Consider the following 15026-nt stretch of genomic DNA (forward strand, 5'->3'; position numbering starts at 1 on the left):
TGTGTAAGTGATTCTGAGCCTGTATATTAAGTCTCTGGAAAGTCTTGAAGAGAAGAAAACTGTTTAATTTCGTCTTAGTATTTTTTTCAAATATGTTTTATTAGAACTTTTTTTCCAGATAAACGTTCCCGATAGCCCATGGAATTAATTGTGTCGTCCATGACTGATTGATGTATCTTCACTAAATACTCTCATTTGGTTGATCTGTTCCATTTTATATTAAGGACTTTAACCCTACTGGTATCTCTAAATTTAGTAAACTTCTCACTGTGATGGAAGATAGGTTTTATCTGAAGGCACAAAAATTGGTTGAAAATTACTTGATCATTTTAGTGCTCTATGAGGCAGTTTTGTAACTTTCAAGCATTTTTATGCTTTTTAAAATTGGATTTTTTCCTGCTTTTTACATTTTTAATTCATTTTTAGTCATATTGGCTTGTTCCTTAATATTGAAAACACTATGGAAGAAATAGATAATGTTGGAAATAATATAATGCCCATTACTTCATGCTCTATCTTAAATATTTTATTTTATTTTATTTTATTTTTTTGACAGGCAAAGTGGACAGTGAGAGAGACAGAGAGAAAGGTCTTCCTTTTGCTGTTGGTTAATAAAATATTTAAGGACCGGCGCCGCGGCTCGATAGGCTAATCCTCCGCCTGCGGCACTGGCACACTGGGTTCTAGTCCCTGTCGGGGCACCGGATTCTGTCCCAGTTGCCCCTCTTCCAGGCCAGCTCTCTGCTGTGGCCCGGGAGTGCAGTGGAGGATGGCCCAGGTGCTTGGGCCCTGCACCCCATGGGAGACCAGGAGAAGTACCTGGCTCCTGCCTTTGGATCAGCACGGTGCGCTGGCTGCAGTGCAGCAGCCGCGGCGGCCATTGGAGGGCGAACCAACGGCAAAGGAAGACCTTTCTCTCTGTCTCTCTCTCACTGTCCACTCTGCCTGTCAAAAAAAAAAAAAAAAAGAAAAGAAAAATATAACCTGGTAATTAGAAATTTTCCACTGGTGGCATATTTTCAAAAATTAAAAATTCCAGAAGACTTTGTGATTTAAGCAGAGCAAGCAAAATTGAGATTGGATTAGAAATAACTTCCTAAAGGGAAAAAAACCCAAATCACAAAAAGTTTACTTTTTTTGATTGGCTTTGTTTCTTCTCAAAGCAATAAATTTTATTTATAGAACACAGAGACAACAAAAATAAGCTCTTTTTTCATCACCTAGTAAATATTCATTTTATCACTTCCCTAAGAAAGTCTCCAATTATCTTTCTGATTAAATATTTCTCTGTTGTGTATGCTTATAGCACCAGGCATTTCTCCTTCTTGATAATCGCTATCATAACTTTGTATACCTGTATGTATTTCTAAGTTTGAATGATTGTCTCCCTTCTATTCTCTAACATTCTTGGACAAAAGGATTATGTCTGGTTTTGCATCTGTAGCACCTAGCACAAGGGATGACAATTGTGTAGGGATCTATTGAATTAAAAAATGAACACATATAATATGGTTTACCCAGTTATCTAAGATTAACCCTTAATATGCATCTTTTATTTATTTTTCAAGGCATACGTGTTCTTGAATAGATTGTATAATATGTACTATTTTACAATTTGTTCTTTCCTTCCATATAACAGTATACCATGAACATCTGTGTGCAGTAAAAGGACTGTGCAGTCTCATTTTAAATAACTGCATAGGCTTCTGTTGTGTGTAGTTTGTAATTCATTGAACCGTACTTTTTATTGGAGATTTTGGTTGTTTTCAGTAATATACTGTTACAGATTGTGTACAACAGGTAGAATTGGCAAAAGTGAATTAGAATGGGCAAGCATTGTAGCACAGTGAGTTAACCAGCCCCTTGGGTTGCCTACATCCCATTGGATTGCGTCCTACCTCTATCTCTGCTACCAGTAAGGCTTCCTGCTAATGCATGTGGGAGGCAGCACAAGATGCTCAAGTACTGAGTTCCTGGCTCCTGGCTTCAAGTTGGCCCAGCTTCTACTGTTGTGGACATTTGAATAGTGAACCAGTATACAAAAGAAGGCTGTCTAACTCTCACTCATTTACTCTCTCTCTCTCTCTCTGTTACTCTGCCTTTCAAATAAATAAAAATGAATACATAAACATTTTAATTCATTAAAAAGTGAGTTAGAAATTTTAAAAATAAGGGGACTTTTAGCAGTTAATACTCCTTTGTCCCACAACTGAGTACATGGGGTTGATTTCCAGCTATGGTTCTGATTCCAGATTCCTGTTAATGCACACCCTGAGAGGCCTCAGTGATGGTTTAAGTAGTTGGGTTCCTGCCACTCACATGGGAGACATGAATTGAGTTTCTAGCTTCCTGTTTTTGTCTTGCCCAATCCTGGCTGTTGCAAGTGTCTGGAGGAGTGAACAGCAAAATGAGAGCTCTCCCTGCCCTCCCCTCTCACCCCATCTCTCTCTCTCTCTCTCTCTCTCTCTCTCTCTCTCCCCCTTTCCCTCCCTCTCCCCCTCTCCCTCTCCCTCTTCCCCCCGTCTCCATCTCCCTCCCTCCCAAATTTTAAAAATTGGAAAATCTTTAAAAAGTAGACTTTTTATAAAACATGAAAGATGATTAAGTTGCATTAACAACTATAAAAAGCTTACAGTGTTTTAAGTTATATTTTTATTTACAGACATTTTCATTTTTTTGAAAGGCAGAGAGAGAAACAGAGACTAACAGACATCTTCATCTGCTGGTTCACTCCCCCAACTACCAACAACAACTGGGGTTGGGTCAGACCAAAGCCTAGAACCCAGTCCAGATCTCCAGGCAGGGACCTTGACTACTTGATCAATCACTTTTTACCTTCCAGGATGCACATTAGCAGGAAGCTAAAATCTGATGGAGAGTTGGTGCTCAAACATAGCTACACCAGTAGGGAATGTGGCCATCCCAAGCAGCATCTTTACTGCTCTGCCAAACACCTGCTCCTTCAGTTACCATTTTCAACTTAAATGATACTTTGTAGGGTTTATCCTCTCAAATAGTCTTTATTTTCAACCAAATCTTCTCTAAACTCATTAAAATAGGTAATACAAGTGGTTTTATTCTCTTATGATTGAAGAAAGCAAGGTTCAAAAATTGTAAATAACCTCAATTTAATAATTGTTAAATATAGGTAAACACAGCATAATAAAAGATCAAGTAGAAAGAACACCACTGTGTGCTGTGGTGATCTAGATGGGTTTTGCAGGGGAGAAAGGACTTTGAAGAATAATGGAGATTTTAAGATGAAAGAATAGTCACTATGGCCTCAAAATCAGCCCTTAAGGCATTTGGATCTGGCTGAAAAGCCCATGAGAGTTTCTCAGGTATGGGAAGCCAAGACACTGTGGCAAAAAATGACCTAAATGAAAGATCTCTGTGAGTGATATCTCAGTGAAAAGAACAGGCCATCAAAGAAGGAGGTACCTTTCTCTGAAGGGAGGAGAGGACTTCCACTTTGATTATGGCCTTGTCTAAATAAGGTCAGAGTTTGTGAACTCAAGAGGCTTCCATAGCCTCAGCAGCCCATCCCAAGAGCCTTAGGTGATTACTGACGTCATGAAAGAGAGTGTCAATTGTTAAATCAACAACAGGAGTCACTGTGTACTTGCTCGCCATGTAGGACCTCTGTCCTTAATGTGTTGTACTATGAGAATTAACAGTAAAAATAGTCTTCAAACAGTACTTTATACTTTGTGTGTCTGGGTGGGTGCAAACTGTTGAAATCTTTACTTAGTATATACTAAGTTGATTTTCTGTATATAAAGATGATTAAAAATGAATCTTAATTAAGAATGGGATGGGAAAGGAGTAAGAGATAGGATGGTTTGTGGGTGGGAGGGTGCTTATGGCGGGGGGGAACTGCTATTATCTGAAAGTACTTTTGAAATTTATATTATTAAATGAAAGTTTTCTAAAAATATAAAAGATGAAAGCATAGTTAGTAACACTAGCAAAACAGTAATCTATAATCAAATGAGATGTCCATGAAAAAAGTGTAGTTTGAGGCTGGCATTTTGGCTCAGTGGATTAAGTGGCTGCCCACAATGCAGGCACCCTATAGGAACACCAGTTTGAGTCCCAGCTGCTCCATATCCAATCCAGTACCCTGCTGATGTGCCCGGAAAAGCAGGAGAGGATGGCCCACGTGCTTGGAGCCCTGCCACCTATGTGGGAGACCTGAATGAAGCTCCTGGGTTCAGCCTGGCTCGACCCCAGTGGTTGATGCCATTCAGGGAGTAAACCAGCAGATGGAAGATGTCTGTCTCTCACTTTGTAACTCTGCCTTTCAAATAAATCTTAAAAAAAAAAAAAAAAAGTAGTGCAATTATAAATTTTGAAAAGGTTTTAGAAAGCTGCTTTTTAAAACAGTTTTCATATTTCAAGTGCTAAATTATTTTTCATCCTTTTTTGAAAAAAAATGTTTGTTTAGTCTACTTCAAAGGCAAAGAGAGAAATCTTCCATCTACTGGTTCACTCCCTAAGTGACTATAACAGCCAGCTAGGTCAAGCCAAAGCCAGATTCCCTCCATCTGGGTCTCCCCTTTGAATGGTTTGAGTCCCAGTTGCTCCACTTCCAACCCAACTCCCTGCTAACATGCCTGGGAAAGCAGCAGATGATGGTCTGAGTACTTGGGCCCAAGTCACCCATTCAATAGATCAGGATAGAGTTACTTGCCCCTGGCTTCAGACCAGTTCAGACCTATCTGTTGCAGCCATGGGGTGAGGGGTAGAGGGTAGAAGGGAAGTTGAACCAGCAGATTAAAGATGCCTCTGCCCATCTTTCTCTCCATGTTACTCTGCCTTTCAGATAAATAAATCTTAAATTACCAGGACTTAAAGGGTAAAAGATAAATTTAGGAAGAAGAAATTTAAATCCAGATAAGAAATGATTATGTGACTTTTCTCTCACATTAAACAGAAGACAATTCATTTTGAGAGATTTTGCAGTAAGTACCAGAATGTGGTAACTAATTTAATGTTCTCAGTTGAAGGGGGAAAATGGTTGTTCAGTAGTTACTGAACTATGTGACAGGGTTAAATAATTGTATGATGAGACATTTTCTGAAAGGCAAGGAGAAAAGAAGGAAAATGAACCATATTAAGGTCAAGTCATTTGCTGAAACATAAAACATTACAGAAACTACCATAGAATGTAAATGTTAGCTCAGAATATGCACATTCAGTAAATTAAAGTCAAATTTAGGCTATGACTTCACATCCTAGGCACTTCTCAGATTCAGTGTTTATACAAATGTTCTTCCATTTCGGTTTTTTTTTTTTTTTAAAGATTTACTTATTTATTTATTTGGAAGGCAGAGACATAGAGAAGATGAGAGAGAGAGAGAGAGATCTTCCATCCACTGTTTCACTCCCCAAATGGCTACAATGGCTGGGGCTGAGCCAGGGCAGGTGGAAGCCAGGAGCTTCTTCTGGGTCTCCCATGTGGGAACCGGGTCCCAAGTACTTGGGCCATCTTCTGCTGCTTTCCCAGGCACATTAACAGGGAGCTGGATTGGAAGTGGAGCAGCAGGGACTCAAACCAGTGTCCATATGGGATGCTGGCACTGCAGGTGGAGGCTTAACCTATGCCACAGTGCTGGCCTTTCCATTTTTACTTTTAACAGTGATTGAGGCCGGCGCCGCGGCTCACTAGGCTAATCCTCCGCCTTGCGGCGCCGGCACACCGGGTTCTAGTCCCGGTCGGGGTGCCGGTTCTGTCCTGGCTGCCCCTCTTCCAGGCCAGCTCTCTGCTGTGGCCAGGGAGTGCAGTGGAGGATGGCCCAAGTGCTTGGGCCCTGCACCCCATGGGAGACCAGGATAGGCACCTGGCTCCTGCCATTGGATCAGCACGGTGCGCTGGCCGCAATGCGCCAACCGCGGCGGCCATTGGAGGGTGAACCAATGGCAAAAAGGAAGACCTTTCTCTCTCTCTCTCACTGTCCACTCTGCCTGTCAAAAAAACAAACAAACAAACAAAAACAGTGATTGATATCTTGCTGGCGCTGCGGCTCACTAGGCTAATCCTCTGCCTGCGGCGCCAGCACACCGGGTTCTAGTCCTGGTTGGGGTGCTGGATTCTGTCCTGGCTGCCCCTCTTCCAGGCCACTCTCTGCTATGACCCAGGAATGCAGTGGAGGATGGTCCAAGTCCTTGGGCCCTGCACCCCATGGGAGACCAGGAGAAGCTCCTGGCTTCAGATCAGCGCAGTGCGCCTGCCGCAGCGTGCCAGCCGCGGCAGCCATTGGAGGGTGAACCAACGGCAAAAGGAAGACCTTTCTGTCTCTCTCTCTCTTACTGTCCACTCTGCCTATCAAAACAAAAAACAAACTAACAAAAACGGTGATTGATATCTTAGTATCCATTCACTTACTAAGATTTCTAAAATGAAAGCCTTGGGAGAGTAGTGAATGTGTTGAGATAATTTTAAAATCTGGGAAGACACTGAAGTAGAAGTCTTTGAGCAGCCCAATGGACTGAGGAATATAGACAAGCATAAAGATTATAAATAAGAAACTGAAGAGAGTTTTGATGGGGATAATAATCACCTTCCTTTTTGTAGTAAAATGTATATTTGCAGATTCTAGAAGACTAGGGTTTTTGTGCCTCAGTTACTGTGTAAAGTATACTTTTATTTATATTTTTTCCTCTCAGGTTGAGCATCATTTTCTTAGGCTGTTCTAAGTATATAGAGTATTTAAGAAAGCTTCATTAGAGTGCAGTATTGTAACATTAATTACTAAGGTTTATTATTACAGGTTGCTAATGAATTTTACAGGCAAAAGTTGACATGTTTTGCACATACCTAATTTAGACTCAAGAATTATGTGAAACCTCATTCTTGAAGTTCTGTTTTTAACTGACTTCTGACTTTGGCACACTCCTATGTCTGAGAATTCTGTTTTATAGGAACAAGTGGCTTAGGGCATGCAGGAGTAAAGGCCCAGGATGTGACCAGGCAAGTGGTAGGGAACTGGAAGCCCCCTGAGAGGCAGTTTGTAACCGCCCTGAATTTGTCTTGTCTTGAAACAAAGACAAAATGACAAAGACTGCATGTACTGTAGGATCCTGTAACTCTGTTTTTTAAAATATTTATTTATTAGAGGGTGGTGTTGGAGCTAGAATAAGCACATGCTAGCAGGAGTACTCCCATATGCTGATTTATTTCCCAAATACCTATTAACACCCAGAGGCCAAAGCCTGGAGGTGAGAACTTAATTTAGGTGTCCCACCCATATGGTTACCAGGAACCCATTGCTACCACCTTCCGCATCTGCAGTAGCAGGAAGCTGTAATCAGGAACCAAAGCTGGGAATTCAACACATACTCCAAATGTGGGATGTGGGCATCCTAACCAGTGGCTTAAAACATTAAGCCAAATGCCTGCCATGCTCCATTTTGAAAGCAATGATTTAAAGTAAATGCCGGGGCCGCACCGTGTTGTAGCAGGTAAAGCTGCTGCCTGTAGCACTGACATCCCATATAGGCGCCTGTTCGAGTCCTGGCTACTCCACTTAGATCCAGCTCCCTGTTAATGCACCTGGGAAAGCAACGGAAGATGGCCCAAGTCCTTGGGTCCCTGCAGCCACATGCGAGTCCCAGATGAAGCTCCTGGCTCATGGCTTCAGCCTGGCCCATTCTTTGCTATTGCAGCCATTTGGGGAGTGAACCAAAGGATGTAAGATTCTCATTCTCATTCATCCTCTCTCTCTGCCTCTGCTCTGTAACTCTGACTTTAAAGTAAATAAATAATCTTTAAAAAAAAAAAGTGCTTTTTGTTTAACCAAAGGATACAGAGAAACTTGTATTCAAATTTTTTGAAGATACAGTCTTAAGGTATTAAATAACAGTGAATGTCCAAATCTTCTAACCCTAATCAAAAGAGATACTCTGTGTTAATCAGAAGCAGATTACATCCCTGCAGAAAATTTGAAAGAATGAGTATTTTACTATAAAAAGAACACAGCTTTGCAATGAGACAGACACGGTTTCAGATACAAGATACAGTGCATGTTAGCTACAGGTCCTCCATCAATTTCTTAGCCTGTTTATATCCTACTTCTTTGTGAAAAATGAGATGTTACAGTACCTAGTTGTATTGCTAGAAAGAGTAATTAGAATAGCACATGCACAACTACCTAAATGTGCATCAAGCCTGACTCATGGTGGGAGCCAATAAATGGTAACTATGATTTTTGTGTGGGGTAGAATTATGTAATGGAAGGAACTTGGACTTTGGAGTTAGAATCCCTGGCTATGGTGCCCCTACTTACTGTGTGACACTTGAGTAAGTTAGTTAATCTTTTTGATCTTTTAGTTATTCCACATTAAAATAGGGTATTGCCTGATTTGAAGGATTGTTTTGAGAACTGAATAATTTATAAATCATTTTATTAATTGTACACACATAGTAAGCTTTCAATAAATGGTTAGTCTTCTTACTGCCACTATTAGGTCATGTTGTAAAACTCTGGCAAATTGTGTGAAATATTTATAAAGTCGTTGTTAGTATATTTCTCACTATAAATGATCTCTTACCATGTGTCTAGCAGTAGACTAACCTCAGCGTGTTGTAACTTACTTATCATGAAATCAATAGTATTTTTATTCCATTGTATAGATTAAGAAGTTGCAAAGTAATAAAGCAATTTGCTTAAAGTCAAGCAGCTGGTTGATTCTTACAGCAGGTATTCAAACCCAGTTTAGTTCCAGAACTCAGTCTTACAACCACACACACACTATGTATGGTTACTATAGTGTTTAAGCATCCTAGTAACATGATGAACTGAATAAATACCCAGTAAATAGCCAAACTTCTTAATCCATTCAAATAGGGTAGCTATTGGAGATAACTGAAAATTTCGTACCGAATTTGGTGCCTATGTGCAGACAATATGAAATTCATAAGAGTAACCCCGATGTGCTTATAAATGACTATAAAATAATGATTTTAAAAGCTTATTAGAGCAGTGCTGAGTGGGAGGGGGTTAAGGAAGAATTTCATTTCCTTCAAATTGCTGCTGTTATAAAGCCTTCGCAGACTTGCATTAGCAAGATTATTAAATCTTTTCTTGTGAACTTTTAGAAAATGATAAAGGTGGTATATAGAGGAAAGACATCCTGGCATTCAGATTCATGTGTCCCCTTGAGAAATATTTATGGCACTCAGTTTAGAAATCAGTTACTAACTGTATTATAGAAGTATGAAGAATTGAATCACTTCTCTATAAATATCGCTTATTTAAGCAACCCTACCACTTACCTATATTTGTAGACATTTAGTACTGTTGTAGAGACAGTGTAAGAGAAGCAAATAGCAGTGATGAGAACAAATAAATGTTGAGTTATTTTAATTTGAAAGCAAATAAGAGTAAGTTGGTGCTTATTAAAACAAGATGATAAAAGCAATGTGAACCTCAGTAACTCGAAATTGTAGTGGTTCATAGTATACATTCATTTTGTGTCAAAAGGTGGAAATTATCTGAATTACAATTCTATGATATGATTAAAAAGAAATACAGAAAGTAATGCAATTATATTATAAACTGGAATTGTGTCAATCTGATTGAATGAAAGGTTGCAATCAAATTGACATCACTCAAGCAGAAAGATCATATCTGTTCAGGAAATGTTTGGAAAGGTGCATTGGGATTATATACTACAAAGTTACTGCATTTACCCAGTTTCTCCTTTTGGAAAAAGAAAGGTTTGTATAATAATTTTACCTACAAATGATTGTGAACTAAAATTAACTTAGAAGTATGTCCAGTTAATTTTTTGTGTCCCTCCATAGAGTATAAGCTTCTGGAGAAAAGATTCTTTGTTGTCACTTGAATTATTTTTTTTAACTTTTATTTAATGAATATAAATTTCCAAACTATAGCTTATGGATTACAATGGCTTCCCCCCCCCCATAACTTCCCTCCCTCCCACCTGCAACTCTTCCCCTCTTCCGCTTCCTCTCCCCTTCCATTCACATCAAGATTCATTTTCAATTATCTTTATATACAGAAGATTAATTTAGTATATATTAAGTAAAGATTTCAACAGTTTGCATCCACACTGAAACACAAAGTGTAAAATACTGTTTGAGTACTAGTTATAGCATTAAATCACAATGTACAACACATTAAGGACAGATATCCTACATGAAGAGTAAGTGCACAGTGACTCCTGTTGTTGACTTAACAAATTGACACTCTTGTTTATGGCGTCAGTAATCACCCTGGGCTCTTGTAGTGAATGGCCAAGGCTATGGAGGCCTTTTGAGTTTGCCGACTATGATCTTATTTAGACAAGGTCATAGTCAAAGTGAAAGTTCTCTCCTCCCTTTAGAGAAAGGTACCTCCTTCTTTGATGACCTGTTCTTTCCACTGGGATCTCACTCACAGAGATCTTTCATATAGGTTTCTTTGGTTTTTGTTTTTGTTTGTTTGTTTGTTTTTTGCCAGAGTGTCTTGGCTTTCCATGCCTAAAATACTCTTATGGGCTCTTCAGCCAGATCCAAATGCCTTAAGGGCTGATTCTGAGGCCAGAGTGCTGTTTAGGACATCTGCCATTCTATGAGTCTGTTGTGTATCTCGCTTCCCATGTTGGATCGTTCTCTCCCTTTTTTATTCTATCAGTTAGTATTTGCAGACACTAGTCTTGTTTATGTGATCCCTTTGACTCTTAGTCCTATCATTATGATCAATTGTGAACAGAAATTGCTCACTTGGACTAGTGAGATGGCATTGGTACATGCCACCTTGATGGGATTGAATTAGAATCCCCTGGTATGATTCTAACTCTACCGTTTGGGGCAAGTCCGATTGAGCATGTCCCAGATTGTACATCTCCTTCCTCTCTTATTCCCACTCTTTTCAGTTAAATTTCAATGCTTAAGAATAATTGTGTATTAATTACAGAGTTCAACCAGTGGTATTAAGTAGAAGAAAAAAATATTAAAAGGGATTAAGTATTAAGTTGTACATCAACAGTCAGGACAAGGGCTGATCAAGTCACTGTTTCTCATAGTGTCCATTTCACTTCAACAGATTTCCTTTTTGGTGCTCGGTTAGTTGTTGCCGATCAGGGAGAACATATGATATTTGTCCCTTTGGGACTGGCTTATTTCACTCAGCATGATATTTTCCAGATTCCTCCATTTTGTTGCAAATGACCGGATTTCATTGTTTTTGACTGCTGTATAGTATTCTATAGAGTACATATCCCATAATTTCTTTATCCAGCCTACTGTTGATGGGCATATAGGTTGATTCCATGTCTTAGCTATTGTGAATTGAGCAGCAATAAACATTAAGGTGCAGACAGCTTTTTTGTTTGCCAATTTAATTTCCTTTGGGTAAATTCCAAGGAGTGGTATAGCTGGGCTGTATGGTAGGGTTACATTCAGGTGTCTGAGGAATCTCCAAACTGACTTCCATAGTGGCTTAACCAGTTTGCATTCCCACCAACAGTGTCCCTTTTTCCCCACATCCTCGCCAACATCTGTTGTTGATAAATTTCTGAATGTGAGCCATTCTAACCGGGGTGAAGTGAAACCTCATTGTGGTTTTGATTTGCATTTCTCTGATTGCTATGTCACTTGAATTAATACAGTGTTCTATATCTAGTATTTGTCAGCTAATTAACAGCAATCAATTCGTTAATTGATTTTGCAAATTACAAATGGAGAAACACTTTAACGTGTTATTCAGTAAAAACAAGTTTTATACAGGCTTGTATCTTTTTTGTCAATTTAAATACAGACAATATATGCACATCAGTGTATGCTATGAATGGATATAAGAATATGAGTTTTTTTTTTCCCCTAGTGATTTCTGATTGCACAAATTGCTAAGTACACTTTAAAGGGAGATGTTTACCTTCTTTTAAAACTTTGGATACTGAATACTGCCAAGGGTAGTCCATTAGTTGAGTGCAGAGCTAAAGGTATAGTTTACTTCCTAAACTGCTATGGGAATTTTCACATCAGGTTGGCTAGACTATAATCTTCAAATATATTTGTTATCCTGACTGCGTAAAGTCATTGTTTTTTTCCCTGTCTTATTTTAAATTGTGAATAAAGATTGTAACTGAGCAGTAGCAGTGTCATTTAAAAAAATTTTTTTTGCTTAATCTTCACTACAGTAAGTTCTAAAAGTATACAATACATTGGCGGTTGTAATAGTTTGGTTCTTGTATAAATGGAAGATCATTTGTTAATGTCTGTTACAGGTAGTTATAGTTTAATGTTTGCTTTTACTGGGGCTTGTTTTGATTCATCATTTTTATTTGACTCACTCACGGCCATCTGTTATAATTTAACTTTCAAGGCTGTATGTAATTTGGTTTCTGCTAATGAAGTGCTACAGTGTTATAAAGCTTTTCTCTTTTAATCTTGAAAGGAAAAAAATCCGTATCTAAAAAAGCAATCACAAAGAAGAGGAAAACTGTCACAAAGTCACCTACTGTACCAGAATTTCAGGTAAATGTTTTAATTTTATCTTGGAATTTTTTAGTTTAATTGCTTTTTTAGTATTTATATCATTCCTTGAGAGACAGGCTAAATTCCAAGAAATTGTAGCACACATATGAAATGTTACTGACTGTGTCTTTTCCCTGCAAATAAAAATGTAGCTAAGATTTTATCTATTAATATTTCAGTATTTTACCTGTTTTTGTCTCTATAGTAAAAAACTGTGGTTTTTAATAAGATAACCTGTGTTATATTTTATTGTTTAATAGAAATATATTATCATATATGTATATATAAAAGCAAATTTGTAAATGAAAGTCTTCCGAGAACAAGTCACAGTTTGTAATATTGCCTAAATAATCTATTTTCATTTATTTGTGAACTGTAGAAATGGTGGGTTTCTTACCTTGAAAAACAAATCTTAACTCTCAGCTATATGAGAAACTTGAAAGAATATTAAGTAAAGCTTAATTTAAGTCATCTTTAAGCATTTTGGGGAAAAGCAAATATAATTCTGTTTGCTGTTGTGTGATTGTGTGAAGCGCATTTTGTTTGTAACTGATATGAAAAACGAGCAGTCTCACCCTAATTAAATAATGTGTTCATCTTCTGTTTTATAAGATATATTTTTCTTTGACAAATAATACTTTCTTGAAAGCCTTCTTTGTTGGGCCGGCTCCCCGGCTCACTAGGCTAATCCTCCACCTATGGGACCAGCACACCGGGTTCTAGTCCCCGTCGGGGTTCCGGATTCTGTCCCGGTTGCCCCTCTTCCAGGCCAGCTCTCTGCTGTGGCCCAGGAGTGCAGTGGAGGATGGCCCAAGTCCATGGGCCCTGCACCCCATGGGAGACCAGGAGAAGCACCTGGCTCCTGCCTTTGGATCAGCCCAGTGCAACGGCCGCAGCAGCCATTGGGGGGTGAACCAACGGCAAAGGAAGACCTTTCTCTTTCTCTCTCTCTCACACTGTCCACTCTGCCTGTCCAAAAAAAAAAAAAAAAAAAGCCTTCTTTGTATAAATATGTCCAGTCTATTTCCAAAAGTTTTATAAGTTCATACTTAGTTTTTTTTTAAAGATTTATTTTATTTATTTGAAAGACAGAGTTACAGAGAGAGGTAGAGACAGAAAGAGAGGTCTTCCATCTACTGGTTCACTCCCCAGATGGCCACAGTGGCTGGAGCTGAGCCGATCCAAAGCCAGGAGCTTTTTCCGGGTCTCCCACGTGGGTGCAAGGGCCCAAGCACTTGGGCCATCTTCTGCTGCTTTCCCAGGCCATAGCAGAGAGCTGGATGGGAAGAGGAGCAGTCGGGACTAGAACTGGCACCCATGTGGGATGCTGGTGCTTCAGGCCAGGGCTTTAACCCGCTGCATCACAGTGCCGGCCCCAAGCTCATACTTAATTGTTACAAGCTAAAAATGAATTGTCTCAATTACAGATGAAACTCTGAAATATTGATAAGATATAATTATATGTTTAACAGTTACATATATCCAAAAAATGTAAGCACAACTATTTTAAGGAAAATCCTCCCTGGGGAAAGTTACTACATGATAAAAATGAATATTTTTAAATCAACAGTGAAAGAAAATAAACATGTTTTCTCTCAATATTTTAGAATAGATTCATTCATTTATTCTTAGGGTGAGTTACAAACATTTCTGCTTTAAAAATTTTTAATTTAAATGAGATCCAGCATATCAGTTTTGTAGTAAGATTGATTGATTTATTTGAAAAGCGGAATTACAGAGAGGCAGAGAGAGAGAGAGAAAGAGGTCTTCTATTCGCTGGCTCACTCTCTAGATGGCCACAGTGGCCAGAGCTATGCCGTTCTGAAGCCAGGAACTTACTCCAGGTCACCCACATGGGTGCAGGGGCCCAAGGACTTGGGACATCTTCCACTGCTTTCCTAGGCCACAGCAGAGAGCTGGATCGGAAATGGAGCAGCTGGGACTCAAACCGGTGCCCATATGAGATGCTGGCACTGTAGGCGGCAGCTTTACCCACTATGCCACAACACCAGCCCCAGCATATCAATTTAAAAATGTGATTTTACTCTTTACTTAGAAATTTTTCTACCATTGCTTGTAACATATTTAATGCTATAATATTATTATATTGTCATCTTTCTACTGATGGCATGGCACCCTTTGCTATTTCCACAACATTTTCTTTAATCCCTCAAAGCATTAGTTCAGGGAATATAAACCTGAGGACAGATCTGGCCCATCTTTAATATTTTCTTCATTCCTATATTAGTGAATAGGCTGTAATGTGTAACTAGTGACATAGGCTACAAAGAGAGTGTTTTTTGTTTTGTTTTGTTTTTCTTTTTGACATGCAGAGTGGATAGTGAGAGAGAGAGGCAGAGAGAAAGGTCTTCCTTTTTGCCGTTGGTTCACCCTCCAATGGCCGCTGCAGCTGGCGCATCTCGCTGATCCAAAGGCAGGAGCCAGGTGCTTCTCCTGGTCTCCCATGCGGGTGCAGGGCCCAAGGACTTGGGCCATCCTCCACTGCCTTCCCGGGCCATAGCAGAGAGCTGGCCTGGAAGAG

General features: G+C 39.2%; 1 protein-coding gene across 1 annotated transcript in view; it reads left to right on the forward strand.

Annotated features, from left to right (window-relative positions):
- BRD10 (bromodomain containing 10) overlaps nucleotides 1–15026 on the forward strand; it is a 118083-nt gene that overhangs the window by 61390 nt on the left and 41667 nt on the right. Inside the window, exon 4 of the mRNA XM_062208285.1 lies at nucleotides 12405–12484. Within this exon, the coding sequence (XP_062064269.1) occupies nucleotides 12405–12484 (80 nt within the window). The remainder of the gene's footprint in view (nucleotides 1–12404; nucleotides 12485–15026) is intronic.

Source organism: Lepus europaeus, chromosome 12, assembly GCF_033115175.1.
Source record: "Lepus europaeus isolate LE1 chromosome 12, mLepTim1.pri, whole genome shotgun sequence".
Taxonomy (NCBI): domain Eukaryota; kingdom Metazoa; phylum Chordata; class Mammalia; order Lagomorpha; family Leporidae; genus Lepus; species Lepus europaeus.